General features: G+C 40.1%; 1 protein-coding gene across 10 annotated transcripts in view; it reads left to right on the forward strand.

Annotated features, from left to right (window-relative positions):
* The window catches only part of rxraa (retinoid X receptor, alpha a), a 115,464-nt gene that overhangs the window by 31,893 nt on the left and 58,618 nt on the right, over nt 1–24,953 (forward strand). Inside the window, exon 1 of one of the 10 annotated variants that reach the window (XM_061799016.1) lies at nt 18,931–19,273. The exons of the other annotated variants lie outside the window; for them this stretch is intronic. Within the exon in view, the coding sequence (XP_061655000.1) occupies nt 19,270–19,273 (4 nt within the window). The 5' untranslated portion in view covers nt 18,931–19,269. Of the gene's footprint in view, nt 1–18,930; nt 19,274–24,953 lie in introns of those variants that run through there. 10 annotated transcript variants of the gene reach the window in all.

Genomic DNA, 24,953 nt, shown 5'->3' on the forward strand with positions numbered 1-24,953 from the left:
AAAATGTTTTTTTTTAAATAAAGAATTATATGTTTTGGTCAGGAGAATTTATTATTTTTTTTAAATAAAAATTCGTATGAGCCTGCAGTTTTAAAGTACAGTTAAAAATACAAAATGTATTTGTTAACATCTAAATGACCATTTTATCTAATATAATTTAAAAAATGTTCATGAAAGGCTGAGTACTACTGGGATAAATATAAAAATATTTTACATTGTTTGTGTTTTGCAACATAATCCTATTAAAGCCTGATCAACACACTGAAGTGTGTTGATCTACCATTATCTGATCTACCATTATCACTTTTTTTTTGAAAAATCAGTTGTCATTTGCGTGCTAATAAGAGAATAAATTCAACCTTTAAATGGGTGTTTTAAACTGCAGTGGAATAGTGTTCCATGTATCTACTGCACACACAACTCCCTTAAAGGTGTGGCTTGGGGCCTTTGTGAAGACAGCACCGTGCTTGATTGGCATGATTAATGGTGTGTTTGCATGTGGATCCCCAGCGATTGACATGGTAACAGAGGTGCTCTGAAAATGGTCTCGTCCTGAATGCACCTCAGTCTTCATCACAAGCAAGCTGGGTCTGACATCATTCTAAACAGAACTGTCTGTTTTGCATGAAATCAATGAGGATGTTCAAGTGCTGAAAATGTAGTTATTGCTGACACATTTGTCACTCTATAGCTAAGGCTCACTAGTGAAGAAATGCAATGTCCTGTGACTCACTGAGCGGGTCATGTGAAGAGGGCATATGACATGACGTACCCGTAAGCAGCTCAAAATGAAATTTCCATCCAATATCATACATGCATACCATGTAAGCACTGTCATTATTTCAGGTCTCATCTGTTGAATTTGATTCAAGATGACATGTCTCGTAGATAAAAAATGAAATGTTGTACATAATGTACATAAAAGATTGAATCTAATCCTTAAATCATTTGTTTCCATTCATAGTCAGAGTTCGATATATTTAGAATGTCGCTCTGTGAAATCAGTTAAATTCAGTGAAGTGGTTTAAGATATTTAAATAAGTCACAAGTCTCGTTTCCATGACTGCAAATTGGAGACTGAAAACACAAACTTTTTTGTTGTTGTGCCACAAAATAGAGTTTATGTTGGCTAGCTGCAACACATTACTAACATAACTAAAATTCTCAACCCAAATAGATACCAAGTAACATTAAAAAATAATATATATATTTTTTTTAAATAAAAATCTATACTGTGCTGTTTTCACATTGGTTAGGTTTGGTTTAATTCAAACAAATTTTGGTGCGATTGCTGAAGAGGTGGGGTTTGGTCCGATTAAGTGAACTCTAGTGTCGTTTGGTTCACGTCAGCTCAAATGCGACACAGACCAGTGATGAAAATGGCAGCGTTGTACAGAGTATAGGGAAATCACCACGTCTATCTCTTTGCTGCCTCTCTCTATATGTGTGTGCGGGTTTAATTTGCAACTGCAGTTTTTTACAATACATTTTGCCTTGCTTTCTATGACACCTCAGCTAAAATGACATCTAAAAGTATTCAACCCAGAATTTCTCATTTGCAAAAATTGCATTTTGTCATGATTTTATACATGCTTTTTTGTAAGCAACTTTGGGCCAATGATAAAAATGCAAATGTGAACCCTGAGCGAACCAGACTAAATATGCACACCATATATCTTTTTTTTCCTTTCTTTTTTTTACTTTGATCTGCACCAGACTACTGAATTACAAGTGTAACCACAGCCTAAAAGTCAATGTACCAATGTAAAATAATATTTTATTTTGTAAAATGTCCCACCGCCTCGTTTTCACAATGATTGCTTTCTAATAGCCAGATTTGAGCATGTAAACCTCTTATGCCATCCTTTTTGTTTTCTATTGACATTTCTACGTGTAAAATATTTCACTGGCATGGCATTACAGTAAGATTTTGGATGTTTCCTGCACAACTGGAAGCATATGGATGAGTAGCGTTTTCACAGAAGTCAAACCCTTTTTGTTTTGTGGCCATTTAAGGCCCATCATGCTTGAGGATACAGCAGAGTTTATTTTTTCTACCTTAGACTACAAAACCAAACTTAGAGGTGGAAAAAGTTTGGCTGTATCATTTGTTAATGTACAGTAGAAGTTTTACACAGTGACGTTAAGCATGTTTTTAGGTGTGTTGAAAACTCATTGAGAAACGGAGTGCGCTTGTGAACAAACAGAGGTAACTGTGAAGTAAAGCAACGGGGGTGGACAACCTCTCTGGAGTCCAAAATTTATCGACCCTGTAATAATCATTGGTCTAATTATGGAAAGTGTTTCTATAAATCCTAGTTTGAGTGATTGTCCTCCAATCTCAACATTTCAGTGGCCTGATTTCAACCACAATGACAAGCTGCTGTGAGAGGCGTGTAGTGGTGACCAAGCAGGAGGTTTCTGGGAAGGCTTGCAAGCCTCACCCCAGGAGCCGGATTCAGCAGCGATATGCTGAACTCCAGGCCGCACACTGATGTGGCTAAGCTCTGGTTTCAGAGGTTTTACATTATTTTGGCTTTTCAAAAACAAGTTTACTGGAAAGGGACCGTGAGAAACGAGAGAGTTAGGGATCTTGCTTTACACAGGACAATTTAAAAACAAAACAAAACAAAGCAAAAAAACAGTAATCATCCAAAGGTTTTTTCCCATAAGAAAAATGAATCACTTTCTGTTTTGGAATTGTGTTGAATGAGGTGAGAGAGAGGGATCACGTAAAAGAGACGACAATAAAAACAGGGCTTCTTGAAAGTGCTCACAATGCAGGCCTTGTACTCTGATTTGGTCTGTCCTCATCGAGCTGAGTGGAGGAATGGAAAAGATTATCCGCAGGAATGTCTGGGGTGCCCTCAAACAGAGCGGGCCGCATGACCGGCCAATAGGAAAGAGGCCTGCAGAGCAGCAGGCTAATTTTTTCCTGATGAACTCAGCCGCCTGCTCCACAATGAAGTCTGATTGCCAGGGCTGAATTCACATATGGTCCCTGTTTGGAGGGTCCAACTGACAGAATCAATTCTGCCTGGAGAGAAAAGGGGGTGGGATGTTGTGTACATGATTATTACTGGCTCCCATTTTTTGCTTTCATTAGCCCTAGATGTGGACTGTCGTCCATGGAAATGCTCCAATACACTGACTGTCCCACTGTTTCTCACTTCTTCATTACCCAATCATTCAGCTTTGTATTCATTACTCTTTGTTTTGTTTGAATAAGTAATAATTATGCACAACGCTGCAGTGCATTCATGTTTACAGCAGCTTTTTCCATAAACACTGCTTCTTCTAAAATCCTCCCAATTACTTTAGAACTCCCATCAATCGTGTACCAGCCCAGAATAAAATTGAACTGACCGATTGCCTGTGTTGTATAAGCAACGTTTGTATATTCATTCTCATTGTTTGCTGTTGGCTACTCTTTAGCATCAGTGCAATGGTAATATCCATGTGGAGGGCCTCAATAAGTAGGCAGCATGTGTTTATAGACCTTGTGGTCACACAGCAGGGTTTGGGACCAGAGTTTGAGGAAGGAGGTAGGTCGAAGAGAGGCTTTGGGGAAGGATTGCATGAAGTTAAAGTGACTCCCATCTCCTCATATTTCCCATGGCGGGGTCCTACAGCGGTGAGGAGGGTCACAGAGAGGGGCCTCGTTAGCCTCAGCGTGCTCCATGCAGCCTCGCTCTAATTGGCTGGTCTGAGTCAATGCTCCTTGGTCACTTCCTGCTAGGTCAGAAGCCAGAGGAGCCGGAGAATGCTTGGCTGCAGATTATGGGTTTGAGCGCCAATCATCAGCATGCACTGCAAGATGTTTTTATACAAAACCTCGAACAATCATATCTCATTCTTTTTAATGATCGGGAACTTACTTCAAACCAGAGGACTGAGGTTTGTCATCACTGGCACAACAAATGCCAAACTGTACAGTTTTGTTTAGCTGTGTATATATTATATTCATATTAGTCAGCAGATATTGAGCAATGTTGTGGTTTTCGTTGCTCCCCCATTTCTATTTACTTTGCTGATTTCACATATACAGGCAGAAAGATATTTTTTTAAGACACCAGTATAAACCTCACAGTGCCTATTTTGACGTTCAATTAGTTATTTTTTTTTTTTTACTCTGGCAGTTTACCATCAATTGTTTTACCATTTAAAATAAACACATTAATTAAATGCAAGTAAACTAGGTGCAATGTTTGAACCAACACTCATTGAGGGTGTCAGCTTTCTCTATTGTTAATCAATTAATCAGTAAAATATTGCGGAAAGGCGGCACGGTGGCCGACTGGTTAGAGCGTCTGCCTCACAGTTCTGAGGACCGGGGTTCAATCCCCGGCCCCGCCTGTGTGGAGTTTGCATGTTCTCCCCGTGCCTGCGTGGGTTTTCTCCGGGCACTCCGGTTTCCTCCCACATCCCCCCCCCCCAAAAAAAACATGCATGGTAGGTTTATTGACAACTCTAAATTGCCCGTAGGTGTGACTGTGAGTTTGAATGGTTGTTTGTTTGTATGTGCCCTGCGATTGGCTGGCAACCAGTTCAGGGCGTACTCCGCCTCCTGCCCGATGATAGCTGGGATAGGCTCCAGCACGCCCGCGACCCTAGTGAGGAGAAGCGGCTCGGAAACTGGATGGGTGGATGGATATTGCGGAAAAAGGCTAATATTCATTTGAGTTGCCTTATTAACCTTTAAACTAAAACTTGAAAAGATGGCAGCCCAATCATCTCACAAGTCACACGTTTTCATTTGTGCTCCTTCCTTTGTGCTATCCATTGGGGAGTGACAGAATCTCCATAATCTTTGTTGATGTTGTCTGCCAGTGAGTTTTTCCACTTGTGACATGGGGCCAGGTGGCCAGCTGACCCTCTAGTAACAACGTGGGTGCATCTGCAGAGGTGAAGGTCTCCCTGCTTGCACAGAGTGATGGCAGTCAGCCACAGTGGGTCACTAGAAATCATAGTGACTAAGCCTTTGATAACTCCGTGATCCTATAATACCCCTGTAGCACCATCACAGTGAAATGCTATCTCATTGTTGCAGCTCAAATCCAGAGCAGGGCAAGGGCAGTAGACAGCTACGGACCCAAGGGACCGACAGGAAACTGTCCTATCCCTGCTATCATGCAGACATCGTATCTGCTTAATTTATATTGCTTGAAATTTGACCACCAATTAAATAACATTACCAAAGGAAATATCAACATGTCAAATAATCAAAAGTATTGCACAAATTAATACTTAATTTGATTTGATTAGGTATTATTTTCGTTTCAGTAATATTGTGTATCTGCATCATCTCAAATACAACAGTCATTTTGGTGTGTCACCTTTTATTTATTCATACATAGCTCACATGTAATATATTCTCTTAGAGGCAATTCATGCAAATGAGGTAAAATTCTTGAAACAGATTCCCGCTCAACTCTAAGTTGAACCTGACCCCTTTAGAGAGTTTTACAGTGCAGTGTGTGACGCTTACATCTGGAAATGGGGGGAAAAGAAACTCAATTTTTGTATTCACATAAATTAAAAATGAATAAGCAAGTTCTTATTCTTCAAGCCCCACGTTACCTAACACAGAACAATATGTTAATCACTGTGAAGTGTGTTATGCTCCTGAAATATATTAACTAATTGGGTGAAAACGTTGCAGATGTGTGGATGATTTTGAAAGTTCATAGAAATATTACAGTAACATGGTGTGGTTCTAGTCTTGCTTTCATGACTGCTTAAACTTGAACCCAAGTGCCATGTAAAGTGGGTACGGAAAGTATTCAGACCCCCTTAAATGTTCTACTCTTTGTTATATTGCAGCCATTTGCTAAAATCATTTGTTAATTTTTTCCCTCAGTAATGTACACACAGCACCCCATATTGAATGAGCGCGTTCTCCATAACGTTCATCAGGCAGAAATTAATTTATTATTTATTATTAATTTAAATTAATTCAGTTCACGTTCACCCCAAAATATGAACTAGTTCATAAACTTTCGTTTATGAACTTTCATTCATTGAAATCGTTCAGATACAACACTGAACATGGGTGTGTAGATTTTTTATATCTACTGTGTAGGTAGGTAGGTAAAGGAACATAATTTTTGGCCTTGTTAATGTTAAAAATCACATTTAGTTCAGTGAATCATAGTATTTGGTTCCAAGCCACTTCAAATTATTTGTGCTATCTGTTTTTAAAACAATGATGAGGGAAAAAATGATGGTCCCTGTATGTATTTTAATATCTGTTTCAGTCAACTTGGTTCCTTGGAATGTATGTTCCATTACTGGTTATGGAGTTCAGCTGGTCATTGATAGTGCTGTGGTTCACATAGCTGGCATTCATGCAACTGGCATTGGATCAATTTGTACTCATGACTGCCTGTGACTCTGAACAGGAAACGCACGATAGGAATTGATGAATGGGCCTAGTTCAGGTGTCATTTTAGAGCTATGCAGCCTATGGCTTCCATCAAGACGCTTAACTGTTGCCCCACTCAATATGGTCTGTCACCCCTTTCTTCATCAATATGAACCTGTTGGGGAGGAGCAGGTACAGATCACCGAACCATATGGATTTTCCTGTCCCAGAGGAGGAGAAACCAGTTGGAGATGCTGGGACGACAGGAGGGGGGATGTTCTGTCTGTATTTTGACACTAAAGCGATTTGACATGCTTGGCATTATAGCTGGCTTGGCAGCAGGGTCGGTCGGGGTGATCAAGCACAACAGAGTGGTTGATCAGAATGTCACAGATGATGTTCTCAACAGGAAGCCAGAAACATAGCACCACTGATCCAAGCTTCCAAAGGCGACACCTCTGCACCCACAAAAGGACAAACAATGAATTTGGGCATTCAAGGTTGAACAGAGTGATCTTAAAATGTGTTTGTGAGATATTGTTGCCAAGAGATGGTGTGACAGAGCACCGAGCTGCCTGTGTCACATGTCTCTGCTGCACATCAACAGGCCCACCCTAAGTGTGTTAACGCAGGCCAGCATGTTCCATAGAAGTGAAGGAAGTGTTTGCACCCATCACTTGGTTTCTCCACAGAGAGCTGCTAGTCGAGGTGCACAGTGGAATACAGTGGAGTGGTGGTAACGTAGAGGCTAATGGAAATATCTTGTTGTAACTCTGTGGAGGAGATTCGGACTATAGTGAGGACTCAAGTTAAAGCCTCAGTTTCCCCAAACAAAACAGAGATGCACGATGCATCAGCACCTTAAAATAATTTTTTTTAAAAAGCGAATCTATTACATTAGCTGTGGCCAGGAATTACAAACTTCTAATTGTCTAATTGTCAAGGTTGTTAACAAGCAAAACAAACAAGCAAGAGCTCATCATTAGAGAACTGTGATCAGTCACTGAATATTGAGTTTGCCATTACTATTCATACCGTATTTTGTTCCTGCTTCTAGGAAATGTGGCAATTTAAAAACAAAAATCAGTTTCTTCAAGATGTGACTCATGAAAATGATTGAGGTAGTGTTAATCCATATGAATTGTTGAAGTCTTGCTATTAAATGGAATGATTTATTAAGTAGGTCATTTTTGATACATTGGAAGAATACCTGAGGCATTGGTATGGGAATTGTTGCGGAAAGTTGACCTTTTGAGTTAAAGCTAAGTCAATGGGAATATGTGGTGGTGTAAAGGCTGTGTGAAAAGCTGCACAGGCGCCACAGGGGTATCACGCCATAACTCCATTACAGTTATTGACTTTGAGCTAATTGACTCATGTCGTTGTACACAAATGGTGGCATGACTTCGAAATGAGGTTGGGGTAGGGTGAGTGATGTAGAGAGGAGGGGGCTGAATACAATGAGGAATGACTGTGGACGGGGACAAAGTCAGTGTTGAAACTGATGCTTTGAATTGGCATATCTCTATTCATCCAAAGTTTAAGTGGTGTGGTTCAGTTCCTTCAGGATTTGCGTATTATTTGTATCATACTGATAATATTTTGTTGTTCACCAACAATTGTGGCCTGTATATATAAATTCCATATAAAAACTGCATTTTCGCAAGCACCCAATTGTTAATGGCGAAATCCATTCATTTTTGGTAACTGATCAAATGTTTAAGTGACATGTCCACCTTTGCCTTTAGGCTAGACTCTCTACCAAGGCGGGGTTAATGATTAATTGGACAGTGTTGCACAAAATATTATGAAACCATCCAGTGCACATGGGACATTTAGTTCTATTCTTGGAGATTATTGCCAGAATTTAAAAAAAAGATATCGTTGGTTACATTTTCTGCTGCAGTCTTAATTAAAAGTATACATGTATATGCTTGATATGAAGTTTGGCCTCATATGGTCTTAAAATTAAATATTTTCTTTCATCACAGAAACCTTATTTTAAAAAATAGTTTCACTTAATTTATAGCAAATACCACAGCGGCTTTGAAACATTTTATTCTGAGCGTTAACTTAAAAAAGTAATGTTTTTTTCTTTGCAGATAATGCAAAAATAAATTGTTCTTCTTTGAATAAAATGTCCCCTTTGTCAAAACATATATGTCAACATGATCCTTACAATAAATAAAATAAATTAATGGTTTAAATCTTGGCGGCACGGTGGACGACTGGTTAGAGCGTCAGCCTCACAGTTCTGAGGACCTGGGTTCAATCCCCGGCCCCGACTGTGTGGAGTTTGCATGTTCGCCCCGTGCCTGCGTGGGTTTTCTCCGGGCACTCCGGTTTCCTCCCACTTCCCAAAAACATGCATAAATTGGAGACTCTAAATTGCCCGTAGGTGTGACTGTGAGTGCGAATGGTTGTCTGTTTGTATGTGCCCTGTGATTGGCTGGCAACCAGTTCAGGGTGTACCCCGCCTCCTGCCCGATGACAGCTGGGATAGGCTCCAGCACGCCCGCGACCCTAGTGAGGATAAGCGGCTCAGAAAATGGATGGATGGTTTAAATCTTCAACAATCCAACTTAAAACAAGCCGTCAAACTGCATGGATCTAAGAGTCACAACACATCCCCTCTTAGCCCTCTTGGAGTATTTTATCATCTGAGTTTTCCAAGTGAGGCAGGTGATCTTGGCAAAATATTTGGGGCTTGGAAGCAAAATGTTTCCAACATATTAATAAATAGCTGCTGAATCAATGGGCACCATGTCTTTGGCATTGTTCAGCACGCTTGACTCAGCGTTTGCCTTCCACAGGGTTTCTTTCTTCTTGTACTGAAAACAGTGTGAAATGTTGTGCATTTCTTAGCAGTAATTAAGGTCTCTAAGCGGTTTTTGAAAAATAGGTACTAGATGGGTTAGAAAAATCGTTACATTTAGTGACAAAGTTGCTTATTTGGCAACACTGACTGTGCTTTTGTGAAGTAGTAGTGTCACTGTTCACAGTCTTGTTGATAGTGCAAACCTCAAACAGTACACGTTGGGAGGGACGCACTTTAAACTAAAAGCAACAATTTTTTATTTAAAGTGAATAAAAATCTCCCGACAAATATCTTACAATTAGTCAATAAAATGGAATACCTAGTTTGATATTATTTTGGCTTTAGCGGCAACTAAAAGTCGGTGTTGATTAGAAGAGCAGCTGGCAATTTATTTCCAAAATTATCCAAAGTGGTCACGTGAGAAATTAGCACAGTTGTCGAGGGCCACGCGAACAAGCTAACCTCAATTGTGTTCCGTATAAAGTTAATATATTCAGTTAAAACGTTTTTAAAAAGCAGTTAATTGTGTTTATCCATCCATCCATCCATTTTCCAAGCTGCTTATCCTTACAAGGGTCGCGGGAGTGCTGGAGCCTATGCCAGCTATCTTTGGGCAGGAGGCGGCGTACACCCTTAACTGGTTGCCAGCCAATCGCAGTAATTGTGTTTACAGCAGCTGAAATAAGTATTTAACATATCACCATTTTTCTCATTAAATATATTTCCAAAGGTGCTATCGACATAACCCAAGTAATCCACACATACAAAGAAAGTAGAACAAATAAGATCAGAAATTAAGTTGTGTGTAATAATCTGAAATGACACAGGGAAAGAAATTAAGTTGTGTGCAATAATGTGAAATGACAGAGGGAAAAAGTATTAAACATGCCAACTGGTATTTATTTAATACTTTGTACAAAAGCCTTTGTTTGCAATGACGACTCCTGTATGGAGAAACTAGTCGCATGCATTGCTATGGTGTGATTTTGGCCCATTCCTCCACACATGCAGTCTTCAAATCGTCAAGGTTCCGTGGGGTTCTTTTATGGACCTTGAGTTTCAGTTCTTTTCATAGATTTTCGATTGGATTCAAGTCAGGTGATTGGCTGGGCCATTCTAGCAGCTTTATTTTTCTTCTTTGAAACCAATTGAGTTTCCTTGGCAATATGTTTTGGATCTTTATCCTGCTGAAATGTCCACCCTCGTTTAATTTTCATCATCCTCGTAGATGGCAGCAGATTTTTGTTAAGAATGTCTTGGTGCTTTTGTCCATCCATCCTTCCTTCAATAATGTGAAGTTTACCAGCACCATTTGCTGAAAGCAGCCCCACACCATCATGTTCCCACCTCAGAACTTCACTGTTGGTATGGTGTTTTTAGGGTGATGTGCAGTGCCATTTTTCCTCCTATGCATTATGCGATCCAAACAGTTCAATTTTGCTCTCATCCGACCAGACTATATTCTCCCAGTATTTAACCGGCTTGTCCAAATGTTGTTCAGTAAACTTTAAACGAGCTTTGACATGCTTTTTTTTCAGCAATGGTTTCTTGCGTGGTGAGCGTGCATACAGGGCATGGCGGCGGAGTGCATTACTCACTCTGTTCCTTGTGACAACAGCACCTGCTAATTCCAGGTCTTTTTGAAGCTCTCCATAGGTGGTCCTTGGCTCTTGGACAACTCGTCTGATTATTCTTTGCACTCCTCTGTCAGAAATATTGCGAGGAGCACCTGATCGAGGCAAATCGACGGTGGTATGAATTATGGCCCCAGCCGTGCTCACTGGAACATTCAGAAGCTTAGATATGCATTGGTTATATATAACCAATGCCATCGTTATGTTTAGTTTGGGATGGTCTTGAGACAGATCTCTGCTCTTACCCATCAGGAGATGTGTCTTGACTCACACCTTGGCAATGAGACATTTTTGTAGGCCATCAATTTGGACTGAACCATGTGATATTCATTTGCACTGACAATGGGGTGGATTGTTTGAATATTGATAGATTTTAGGGGTTGTCTTGGCTTTCCATGCCTTTTTGCACCTCCCTTTTTTCATGTGTTCAATACTTTCTTCCTGTCCCATTTCACATTTTTTCACAAAACTTAATTTCTGAGCTTATTTGTTCTATTTTCTTTGTATGGATAGATTACTTGGGTTGTCCCCAACATCTTGTGAAATTTTCAGGTCAATAGCACCTTTGGAAGTATATTTAGTGAAGAAAATTGTGACGTGTTAAATACTTATTTCAGCCGTTGTACTGTATGAGGTTTATCCATCCAGCCATCCATTTTCTGAGCCGCTTCTCCTCACTAGGGTGGCGGGCGTGCTGGAGCCTATCCCAGCTATCATCGGGCAGGAGGCGCGGTACACCATGAACTGGTTGCCAGCCAATCGCAGGGCACATGCAAACAAACAACCATTCACACTCACATTCACACCTACGGCCAATTTGCATGTTTCTGGGATGTGGGAGGAAACCGGAGTGCCCGGAGAAAACCCACGCAGGCACGGGGAGAATATGCAAACTCCACACAGGCGGGGCCTGGGATTGAACCCCGGTCCTCAGAACTGTGAGGCAGACGCTCTAACCAGTCGCCCACCGAGCCGCTGTATGAGGTTTATGTTGTTATAATTAGGAAATGAAAATGGTAAACACAGCAATCATTAAAATTGTATTACTATTTCATCAAAATTCACACAAAAACATCTTTTTTTTCATTTATATTTACATTATGTGCGCCAAACACTAAGTCATATTAGCCATTCGTAGTGTTTCAGTTTGTTGGAAGAAAAAAAATCATGCTCACAGCAAACCCTGAATAGAAATTAATAAAAATCCAAAGTCTTAAAAAGATGTACATCAAAAAATCTCTTTAGGCATGCTTTTTTTAGGTATGCTCTTGGCTGGGAATCCAAAATGATTATCAGGGTCAATCACCCTGGCATTCTTCCTTACAACGTGCAGGAATGTTACCAACATAAGGACCACATTGTCGCCTTTCATGAAAACAGTCACTAGAGGGGTAAAAAAAGTCACTAAATATAGCGACATTGTGGCGATGTCGGTAACACTGAAGACCCAAGTCGTTGCTCTAACTCACTGGTATTGCCCACACACATACACATCAAAATAAAAGCACCCCTTTCAAAATAAAAGCACCACATAGTTTACATTTTATTTTGACTTATAAAGATCGTGAGGACCTGTCAGAGGCCGAGTGTGGCCCGTGGGCTGTGCTTTGCCTGGGTCTGGGTTAGAGCCTCTGCATTATTGAAACCCTCCCCTCTAACTTGTTGAGATTTTGTTTGGTCATTTGTTTTATTAAGTTTGACTTTCATAGGCCGTCAATGTCAAAGGCAAAATGAGCAGTAGCTGCTGCCTGTAACTCAAGTTTATAACGAGCATGTATTTGTGATTATTTAACAACCTCCCTGCCATCTGCTCCATGTATTGTGATACACAAGCAGGGCACGTGTTTATGAGCCTGATGATTATACAACAACCGGGTTACTTTTGTTGTGGCAGCCTCACTGCAGACACCTGTGCGCCACCAATTCCATTATTGAAACTCGTTGGGTGGGCACATGAACCGAAACAAGCAGACAGTATCCAGTGTCAAATTCACATGTATAAAATGAAGAGAATCACAGACATGCTCTGTTTAATCGTATACAGGGATTGCTGCACTCTTTATCCCCATACTGTATGTTCGTGCCAAGTTCACGAGTTGAATAGACGCGTTAATAGACAAATGTACAGATTTTTTATTTTGAGATTATCAAGATTATGTTGCCTTGATACATGTGCAGCAAATAAAACCCATTACGTTACCACACATTGCAGTGCTGTTAGCTACAAATTGAGTACAGTATTTGCTTTTGCTCTCAGCTGTACAGAACGGCTTTATAGCACTTTGTTATTGGACTGCATGTTATCGCTTACGTGGTTCACATTATCTGAATAAGTTTGAATTTGTCCACCTTGAAAGGGTTGTAAAATATCATCAGATCTTATATTTATTAGCGTATTACCGCTTATGTTATATCAGCAGAATTCAGATGCCTTTTTACAAGAACATTTGTGCTCTTTTGGACTGAAGATAAAGCAATATAACCTCAACAACAAGACATATCGTATATTATTGTTCAATGTACATTAGTTGACTACAGTATATGACTATTAAATGTTTATATGTTATTGTTTGTCAAGGGAAGGGTTGAAGATGATTTTAAAAAAGAAGGAAAAAAAAAGACTCACCACTACATGACATGACAAATCACAGAGACCGAGTGGGCACTGCCCTTCTGGGTTCCACTATTTAATTCCGCCATCATTACATCATTTAATAATGGATTACTGTAATTGAATTCTCTAACAACTCAAAAAAATATCTTCTTACTCCACCCCTATTAGACATCATGGTTTTTAACAGGTTGGCCAAAACCTGGAACGCAGTACACCAGCTTTTCAGGTGTGGGGCTGTTTAATAGCACAAAAGGTACCCATTTGATGGATAGGAAGAATTTGGAGTGGGAGTTAGTGAGTGGTAATTGTTCATCCAACCAGCAAAAAGTTGGCAGAAGTGTAAATGATAGGCTTAGTAACATTATCCTTTGTAGGAGTTGCATCACTATTCGCAATACTTACTTGGTGTTGTAATGGAAGCTACAGAATACTACATTTCGGTACAATTTGCCATGTGGTCACTAATGTCAATAAAACCCAGTTAATTAGTGTAATATTGATTGAGGTGTGCATTTTCTTCCTTGCAGCAACAAATAGGCCAAACTGTACACACAACAGCCATCAACCTTACTCATTAAAAAAAAAATAATAAAATTGGCAGATGGCAAAATGCACAAAGCTCTGGACCAGGTGTGTCAACCCCATTTTTGTCACGGGCCACATCATTGTTATGACTTCCCTCGGAGGGCCGCTACGACTGTGGACCAATATAAATGAAAGATTATCTCATATACTGTAATTACAGTCGACACATCACATTGATGAATAACCAGTTTTGAAATCAGAAGCCTATAATACATGTTTTTCAACTATTACATTTCTTTTCAAAGGGGGATTGGTAACAAAAAAATGCTTTTAAATATCTCAATGGTATTACACCAGAACACAACAAAAACAACACCGATTTTGATTTGCTTTCACGGGCCACATAAATGTGTGGTGGCCCGGATCTGGTCCCCGGGCCACCAGTTACCAGTTTGACACCTGTGCTCTGGACGTTACGATCACTTGAGTGACAGTCAAACTGGACCAAAAAAATCTGATGTCTCCAGTAAAAATACAACGGATCATGTATTCAGGGTCTGAATTTCTGCAAAAACACCAATATAATTTTAAATCATAGATATTACTGGTAATAAATGCTGCTGAACAAATGTGGAAAAGCTAATCCCTTACATGGATGAGAACAGTTCCGGCTCAGCATAGGAGAATGGGGGGAGACCTCCTTTAATTGGAATATTTATGGAACATATCCTGGAAAGAGCACTAAATTTGGAGCTGTGGCTTCAGGCTGGATGTAACTTCTCTCTTATTTTATCAGTAATAGAGGCCTTAGTTGACACTGATAAAAACATTTTAAATGATCTTTTTCCGTTTGTTGAACCCTACTTGTACGTGTGTTTCATAATACAAGACCAAAACTTTGAACATCAATATTCTGTCTACAGAGCAGGACAATGCGACATTACTTCCATGTTCCATATCACAGGTCCCTTTGGCTTACACACCAGGAACTCAAAGGCCTTCCTGTTTGTTTGCTGACAGGAAACAGGAGGAGATACATGCCTAACAAAGTGATGGCCAATCAAACTCACTTACATACAAGCTGCCACTGATAAATGACAAGGAACCTTTTCACCGAATTCTTTGACTCGGAACCCAACCATAATGTTTTCCCAACTCTTGATGTCATTTCTGTGACGGCTGCTTAATGTGACAGACTGCTTCCTTCCCTCATTACACTGAATTGCAGAGCAATTTCTTAGTCAAACGCATAGGTCGCTAATGATCTCTCAAAGTATCAACCATCACACGTGCTTCACATCTCTCTCTGTCTTTTGTCTTGCCCAAAGTCAGAGTGTTTCTCTTTATTGGTTCTCTCTGTTATTTTGGCAGATACATTTGTAGCGTGTTTGATTGAGGCAAATGTTTTTAATTGTATTGATTTAGGCAAAAGTCTTAAGTTGTCTTGATATTTTTGATCAAGCCAATGAACTTCTCATTTTGACTTTTCCATCATCTATGCGAGTTGTCCTGGCTAGTGTACTCCCAGGCCAACGAAGCCAATGAATATGGTCATGATGATTGATCTTTCAGCCTGTCTTGTTTACACAGCACATGCCAGCCATTGCCCAATAAAGACATTGACCTTTCACACACAGGCAGCGCACCTTTTTTACCTCACATCAGCGTGCAGCTGACGACTCATTTGTAGCCAATCATGTGGGAAATTTTGTTGACGGTAGCAGAGAAAAACACTCAGGTCTCTGTGAGTGGCAATGATGAGAAAAAACATGATGTTTTCCTCTGATGTTGACGTCCATATAGTTTCATCGCCCCTGGCGAAGGGCTTATTTATTGAGGGGTCCATGTGTGGAGGACAGAGGCAGCCTTGTGCAGCCACCATCTCATGAATCAACTGCTCCAGTGATCTTGTGACCTGCTGCTCCCTCCACTCAATGGTGGAGTTCAAAGGTTGCCCCTGAAGCTTCTTCCAAATATGCTGTTCAACAGCAAAGAGTATAGGTGTAAACTGGCCCTCTATTTGTGGAATCATATGAATTGTGGTTTATGTATACAGTGAGGCCACCCAACTGGCCCAATCTAAGGTACAACAGTTTATTGATATAACCTTTACGCTATACTGTATGTACTCTTTTGGTTTACTCGGTTAGATTTCATGAAACTCCAGGTATTTTGTTGCAACCTTAGCTGAGAATATCTGATTTTGCTTTCAGTTTATTCCTGAATCAAATAAGCTCTTTTTCATTTGAATGATTCCACAGATCGCTGTCAGAACTTTGCATAGCATTATTGTGGTAGATTTCGTGCCTGATTGATAACTGAAGCCAATGCTAAGGCGCTGCATTCACAGCATAGCCAGTGTTGAGGGGTTGATCATGTGATTCTCTTTCGATTCTCTCTTTGGATTATTTCCAGTCACTGCAGATGACAACCATTTGACTGGGTGACCCCTGCCAGCCTATGCTATTCATTAGTGGAATAAATTATGCCCCCCTTTATGCACTTTTGCGCTTGACTTTCAAAGACCATAATGATGACTTTGGATCTAATGTGTTGCTAAAATGTCGAGCAGCATGAACACAAAAAAAAAAGAGAAACTGACCTCTTTCCAATGGGCTGTCCATCAGGCCATGTGTTTTGTATTCCTCATTGTCTCTCCCTCTCATCTATTTTTCCTCATAGTACTATCCCCGAGGTATGGAGGAAAGGGAAGAAGGGAGTGGACCAAAAAAAAAAAAAAAGCTGAGATATTCCACAGGGGATTGTGGGAACCCACTGATAAAGGCTTGCATCTTAATCCATCCTTAGGCCTGTCTTACTGTGTACTATGAGCTTTTATGTGATCATTAAGGATGTGTGTGTGTGTGTGTGTGTGTGTGTGTGTGTGTGCGCTCACAGGAACATACACACTTTAGGTAAAAGTGTAGTAGTAGTTCAGCCCTTTGAATCTTCAATTTCAAGGCTCAGAGAGACTTTTAAATAACATTAAAATAAAAAAATATCACACAGCTCTTCAGTCAACCACCAAGGCACCGTTACTTAACAGTCAGCTCATTATGACTTGTTTAATGGCTCATAAGTGTATTAAAAGCACTAATTAATGTGAAACAGTTCTCCCTCTAATGCAGTACTCTAGTGCTCACTCCAGGCTTATGCCTTCAGCTCTATCGCCCCTCCTCTGAATTTAGTGGAATTTGGCTGATGTGCGCCAGGGGGAGGATAGGAGGGAGACTCTCATCTTGTTCCAGTGCTTTATGAGTCTGACGTGTATGTCGGTAATTGCGGTTATAGGTGATTAAACTCACAATGCCCTTCAGTAACCATAGGCAGCTATCAGTCAGCGTCAAGTCGAGGCGCAACAGCAGCTCTCCAAACTCAGACAGATTCATCTCAGCGCCTGTCTCAGAGGCACTTGCTTCATGTCACACTGGGCAATATTCCACAAATCGCTAAATATTTTCAGTGTTACTGTGAATATATACTAATGGATGCCATATTAAAAAATAAGACACCAAAATGTCACCCTCTTATGGCTCAATTGTGAAAATAGGTTGGATACGTTGTGATTGGGCGGCACGGTGGCCGACTGGTTAGAGCGTCAGCCTCACAGTTCTGAGGAGCGGGGTTCAATCCCCGGTCCCGCCTGTGTGCAGTTTGCATGTTCTCCCCGTGCCTGCGTGGGTTTTCTCCGGGCACTCCGGTTTCCTCCCACATCCCAAAAACATGCATTAATTGGAGACTCTAAATTGCCCGTAGGCATGACTGTGAGTGCGAATGGTTGTTTGTTTCGATGTGCCCTGCGATTGGCTGGCAACCAGTTCAGGGTGTACCCCGCCTCCTGCCCGATGACAGCTGGGATAGGCTCCAGCACGCCCGCGACCCTAGTGAGGAGAAGCGGCTCAGAAAATGGATGGATGGATGGATGGACGTTGTGATTGACTGGCGACCAGTCCAGGGTGTACTCTCTCTCTGCCTCACGCCTAAAGGCGTGACCCGAGAGACAAGTGATTTGATTGACTTTGTTTAAAATTGTTGAATTGTAAATTAAAAATAACAATCACTTTGATAACTGAAAGGTCTTTTTCTTTCTGTTACTTCTTTCAACCATTTTATAATCTTAATTTCCAGTATTTGAATATATATTTTTGGTGATGCAAAGAAGCTGGAACTAATTTAGAGGAAACCAACTGAAAATGAATAAAATAAATAAATAAAACACAAATATTGAAATATGCGTCCTGAAGTGTACATTTAAACCAAAAACTACAGGTTTACCCTATGCATTCAAACACTGAACAAACTACATGTAGAGTACATGTAGTTTGTTCAGTGTTTGAATGCAAAGGGTAAACCTGTCCCAGAATACATTTTTGTAATCGAAAACAAAATGTTACTGTATTATTATTTACATGGACATTTACAGAAGACCTGTTTACATTCAAAATCTTACTGTAACGCAATGTTTATTATGTATATATTTGTTGTCGGATTGATTATATTTTATAACAAGAAACAAAATACATAAACAAAATATCCAGAATATATAAGAAAAAGGATACACAAATGCAATCCTGTTTACAATTCAAACATAAAAAAGCTGTCATATTGTAGTACAAGGCAACAAACCATAAATTTTTCCAGACCTTGAATGATGAACAAAGATCCCTCAGTGCTGTCAAAGGGTGAAGAACATTTTTCCGATGATGCAACTTGCATTTGATTTGACAGTTCTGCTGGGAAAGTCATTTTCTGGAAGGTCCATTTAGCAACGATAAAATCCATATATTTTTTTTAATATTTCTTTTCTTTTTTTTTTAACTTTGCCTCCCATGGGCTGGACGTCAGTGAATTATGTGTTGGGATTGGCTATATGACAGCAACCAAATAAAGACGGTGTTGTGACTGGCACGAACAGCCATGCTTGAAAGACAAGTGTTGTTCATTGGTTCACACTAGTTTACCATTGACTTTGGAAGGAAGACACTTCAGCAATGAGTGTAAGCTTCTGATGCCCGATGCATGTTTGGTTCAAAGTGAAAAAAGCAGAAGGCAGGGAGGGAGGTTGAGGGGCATGGCTAAGAACAAACCACCTCAACAGCCAACCTGACAGGGTCAATCTCAACAGTCAACAGAAGACGGCCAGTCTGCTGACTTCCCTTCTGTTGCATTTTTACTGGCAGCTGTCCAACAAATACATGCTGTCCAGTAAGCCTTTCAAAAGGAACATCTACTTGGATTTTTCCACTACGATTTTTTTAATTGCAATGCCAAATGAAAGAAAGCTGAAATAGAAGTCTAACCGCCATTGTGATTTATGGGTAAGTCGCAACGATACTAATGCGAATTGTGCACAATGCAAGCCCATAATAATAATAATAATTATTATTGTTATAATTGTTATTATTATTATAAACTAGTAGAGTGGCTGAAAACTAAAAAGGGATTTACATTGCATTGCTACAGATTAAAGAATGATTTGCTTTACTTTAGGTTCTTTTTTCATTTCTTTTTGAAGAGACATTTATTTCTGTGTTCTGACTTAACTCGCCAGCACTTGTGACCCCTGAGGACATTGGAGTTTTACTCTATTCCTTCTTTTAATCCTTCCTTATGTGTTTGACGGGTCTTGTTTATGTGAAAGGGAATTGTCTAAACACCACTTGGATAGGTCAGTGACAGACATCAGTCCACAAAAATGAAGTTCGTCAATACTACACGAGGATAAATATTTTATTTGGAGCTCAAATTCTTCTAATGGGCTGAAATTCGGATGCCTGCCTGTCTGCGTCTTCTCAGCTGAGTAAAATTCTTTACGCTACGGGGGTGTCAGTGCAGGCCTATGAGGAGCGGGACTCCCACGGTCAAACATTGCCTCTGGAGATAAGTCACAGATTTTTTTACAAACACACACTGATATCCCACCCACAGAAACATGATTAACACGCCAATTAGACCAGGAAGCAACAGGCCCTAAGGCCTCCTTTTTTGTGTGACATAAACAGAACTCATACTTGTATATACATGCAAACACGTCGCGCAAATGTATGCACGAAAGCCCACCATGCAGAGGCATGAATGCATCAACATACAGATACCATAGAATGATCATTCCAGTACCCACCGCTATCCACCCACGCACAAACACACATACACACAATTATACTTAGATAATAAACACAATTTGCCTATCATTAAGTATGGAAAAAGACTGAAACGGAACCAGGAATGGAAACAGTTAAAAACATACAGATGTACAGATGTTAACGTGTCATCACACTGAACTAAAAAAAGCAACTACTGTTTGATGAAACATTATGCACAAGCATATTGTCAGCTTGTTCTACGTCTTGTTCCACATCTTTTCACAAGCCTTCATACATAGTGTACGTGATATGTGACTGAAGACCATATTAGGTAATGCAATCCCATATCCCAAAAACATGCATGGCAGGTTGATTGAAGACTCTAAATTGCCCGTAGGTGTGAATGTGAATGTGAGTGCAAATGGTTGTTTGTTTATATGTACCCTGCGATAGGCTGGCAACCAGTTCAAGGTGGACCCCACCTCCTGCCCGTTGATAGCTGGGATAGGCTCCAGCACTCCCGCGACCCTTGTGAGGATAAGCGGCTCAGAAAATGGATGGATGGATGGATGCATTGTATGTATTTGGACATTTAATAAACCTCTACATGTAGTTTGTTCAGTGTTTGAATGCAAAGGGTAAACCTGTCCCAGAATACATTGTAATCGAAAACAAAATGTTACTGTATTATTATTTACATGGACATTTACAGAAGACCTGTTTACATTCAAAATCTTACTGTAACGCAATGTTTATTATGTATATATTTGTTGTCGGATTGATTATATTTTATAACAAGAAAGAAAATACATAAACAAAATATCCAGAATATATAAGAAAAAGGATACACAAATGCAATCCTGTTTACAATTCAAACATAAAAAAGCTGTCATATTTGTAGGCAACAAAACCATAGATTTTTCCAGACCTTGAATGATGAACAAAGATCCCTCAGTGCTGTCATACCTAAACCTAAACAAAAACAAGAACAGGGTGGGTGGAGGGGTATGAACATAGACATAGCAAGGCCAGGTAGCTGATGCAGAGCTGGCAATACTTTCACTTGAACATGAAAGACTCGTGCTTCGAATTGGGATTATTCCCACCTCCTAGGATTTCTGCTGATGAACAGTGAATGCAACTGGAAAGATGTTGAAACAAATGAAGAGAGAAGTAGGAACAGATGAGAACGAGAGAATGGGAAAATGAAATGTGGGAGCAAAAGCACCAGGGAGAGATGAAAGAAACGTACAGTCAGCTTTGACTGCTCTCATCTGATTGGACGGCAGGTCCACGTAGAGGCCTTCTCATGCTTACAATTCTTTGTTGACCACCTTCATGCTTGACTAATTGTTTTATGTATTCATTTATTTTCAAAACATGCCTGAAGCCCCCTGAAGAACTACTTAGCAATTCCATTTATGCACTGTTTGATCTCACACCTGACTGAAAATCAAACACTTCATGGACAAATGCATTGAGACAACTGGCCATTAAACCCTATAAGAACTATAAATTGGAAGAAAATATGGACTGAATTCTCCTTGTCTTGGAAGGCTTACTACAAGATGTTGGAATGTATTTTTTGGAAATGTTTTCCCAATCATCTGGAAGAACATTTGAGCGGTTACCCCCTGATGTTTGGTGGACTACCTGTCTTGCAAGTTTGCCGTTAGGATTTTGACGTATGTTGATACAATTAATATTTGGACAATGCAAAGCGTTTCTGATTGATTAATGTGTTTATTATTTTAATGCTTCTTGTTATATGGCGTATTTGCATCCTTTTTTGGGGGTATTCTTCTAGTGCACTCAACTGGTTATTTTAAGTGGCTGCAAACAACATTTCCAGTTTAGTAATTGGGTTAGATGAATCTGTTTTATGATAAATGCGGTAAGTTTTTTTTTAAAACTATGTTCAGCAGAAGAACTTACCACAATCAATAAAAACAACTTATCGGTTAATAAACTCACCACAGCAGCTTTTTTTTTTTAATTGACTTTAGCAAACACTACTAAAGCAGAAGAAGATTTCATGCATTTAGTACCCAGTGGAACCTGAAACACATCCTATAGTTAAACAAGGTTGCATATACTGTATACTATATAATTGAGAATGTACCTTATTTGTTTATGATGGGCCAGTAGTTAATATATTTCGTGTGTACTGAACAGCGTGTCTTTAGTGGAATCAATGAGACATGTTTGCTTGCTGTGGGTCAATACACTGATCCAAAGTGCACTCAATACACACAACATACTCATGCACACACATAGATATGCGCAACCCCCCTTCCTGAACGAGGCGTGTATGTATCACCGGCCCATGAGGCCTCTTCCTGCAGCACATACACATCGTTCCCATCACTACCAAACCCCCCCATTAACCCCTACTCCAATAAGCCCCCAAGGGTTTCAAAATGTTTGTGAGACTGCTTTTTCTTCCTCCCGGTACATGGTTTGATCTTACTTACCATGATATGTGGCCTATATACTGTACAAACTTTTTCTATTGATTGAAGTGCCCATTGCTTATTTTGCCCATTTTCCTCTTCACCTTTGCTGTCGTCTTTTTTTCCCAAGAGGAAGGGAGAAAAGGGAATGACACAATTGAAAAAGGAATGACACAATCCAGGTGCTGGAACTCAGGGAAAAAATAAAAACGAAAACAAAGATTGTGTTTTATCCGCTTATCCAAGGTGAAGCCCAGACTTCTCTCTCCCCAGCCACTTTATCCAGCCCTCCTGGGGGGGAATCTCGAAGTGTTCCCAAGCCAACTGGGAGACATAATGTTTCTAGCGTATCCTGGGTCATCTCTGGTAGTCATTAAATGAATTTAAAACAAAGAACAAACCCTTCATCTCTTAACTCAGTCCATCCCAAAACATCAATGCAAACTAGTTCTTAGTCTGGCAAAAGTAGGTCGGTAACAATATTCACGATACCGCGGTATTGCGAAAATAAAAAGGCCTCGATATTGTCGTGGTCTTGTCTCAGTATAAAATACTTGTGTTTAAAATTTAGCTTGGCCGGCTATACGCAGCCACATCGGTTACCCAGGCTGCTTCAGCCAGACTACAGCACTCCACTTCCTCATTAAGAGTATAACTGCACCTGATTGGACACGTAACCCATGTGACCACGTGGGTACGTCACAAAAAATACACTGATTGGCTGACTGGCCCACGTGACCTAAAGGCTGCCTTGGGAGGAATGCAGAAACAAATTAGTGCCCGGAGTCCCTCCCAAGGTTACAGCGTAGCCGCTATGCCGGTCTGAGTGTCTCGTCGCAATCGATTGGGCGAGAGGCGCTTTGTTGTTCGCACTGGCCTCGGTCCCAGCAAACGCTGACCCACGGGCCGGCATCGGCTGCTAATGGACCTCCACTTCGTGAAGCCGCGGCTGCCACCGGGAAGCCCCACTAGACGGCCCTCCGCGGCCTGCCACAACCACTCCCCCTCATACCGCCGAATTGTTTAAGAATATTGTAACGGCAGCACTCTTTAGCGGTATAATAGTGAGTGTTTATCTCAAGTTAAAAGTCGTGGGTGAAATAATATCACACGGAGAGAGAATAACCATTCTGACTTAGTCGTCCCAAAAATGAAATAATGAAATAGATCCACTCCATACAAATATAGTTATCAATGCAAAAATAAACATACTTCCCTCTCTTCAAATGAAATGTTGACATTTCAAATTAAAACATATTACAGATGCTGCTCAGAAAAATAAACTATCCTACAATATCACTAAGTGGAGGAAAGGAAACTAAGGATTATTATACCTTTAAGAGTGCACCAGCGTTTATGACTTCATTTGAATTTTTGGACACAAGCAAATCCATCCATGCTTTTATCTCAAGTATCTTCTGACTGGACTCCCCCCAAAAGAGCATTAAACAGCTGCAGCTCTTTCAGAATGTTGCAGCTAGGGTTCTGACCAGAACCAAGAGGTCAGAACATATTACTCCAATTCTAAAGTCTCTACACTGGCTCCCAGTTAGCTTTAGAATAGATTTTAAAGTTCTGGTACTGGTCGATAAATCACTAAATGGTTTAGGTCCTGAATACATTAAATAATTGCTAATGGAATATAAACCCAGTAGGACACTGAGACCTACAGAGTCAGGTCAAATAGTGTAGCACAGGGTCGAAAGCAACCATGGTGAAGCAGCATTTAGCTTTTATGCTGCACACAAATGGAATAAGTTGCCAACAGAAGTGATGTCAGCCCCAAGTGTGAATGTTTTTAAGTCCGGGTTAAAAATTATTCTTTTTTCTCACGCTTTTTAGAGCATTACACTTTTAAATGATATTTCTTGCACTGTACGGTGTTTTAATTGCATTTTTATTTTTCTCTTTGTTTTAAATGTTTATAAGCTTTTTTTTCTTTGTTTTTAAATGCTTTTAATCATGTAAAGCACTTTGCGTTACCTTGTGTATGAAACGCGCTATCTAAATAAATTTGCTTTGCTTTGCTTAATAATGCTGCAAATGTCAACTCAAAATTACATGAGAATCCATGGAACACGTGTCTTTCTGGAAACATACCACCTGCAACAGACCAATTTTGTTGTTTTTTTATAGCCCAACCCCAGCTCGACCCAAATGAATACGCACACAGTGCAAAATACAAGTCAAAGAAGGTGCATACAAACTTTTGACTGGTACTTTTTGTTTAGCCATGTACTGTATACTGTATCTGTACTCTGCCAACATACTGTCATTTCCCTGTTTCCCTTTGTTTCCTTTCAGACCGGTACAGAATTATAATCTAGCTGTAATTTGACGCTTGCAATGAGGCAATTCATCATCCTACATTAACTTTATCAAATCAAACTGTCAAATATCTGATAGCAAAGCTAACAAAAATGCGAAAGTAAGATCAGATTTTGTACCACTGCTGCTGTTGC

This window comes from Phyllopteryx taeniolatus, chromosome 15, assembly GCF_024500385.1.
Source record: "Phyllopteryx taeniolatus isolate TA_2022b chromosome 15, UOR_Ptae_1.2, whole genome shotgun sequence".
In the NCBI taxonomy this organism is placed as follows: domain Eukaryota; kingdom Metazoa; phylum Chordata; class Actinopteri; order Syngnathiformes; family Syngnathidae; genus Phyllopteryx; species Phyllopteryx taeniolatus.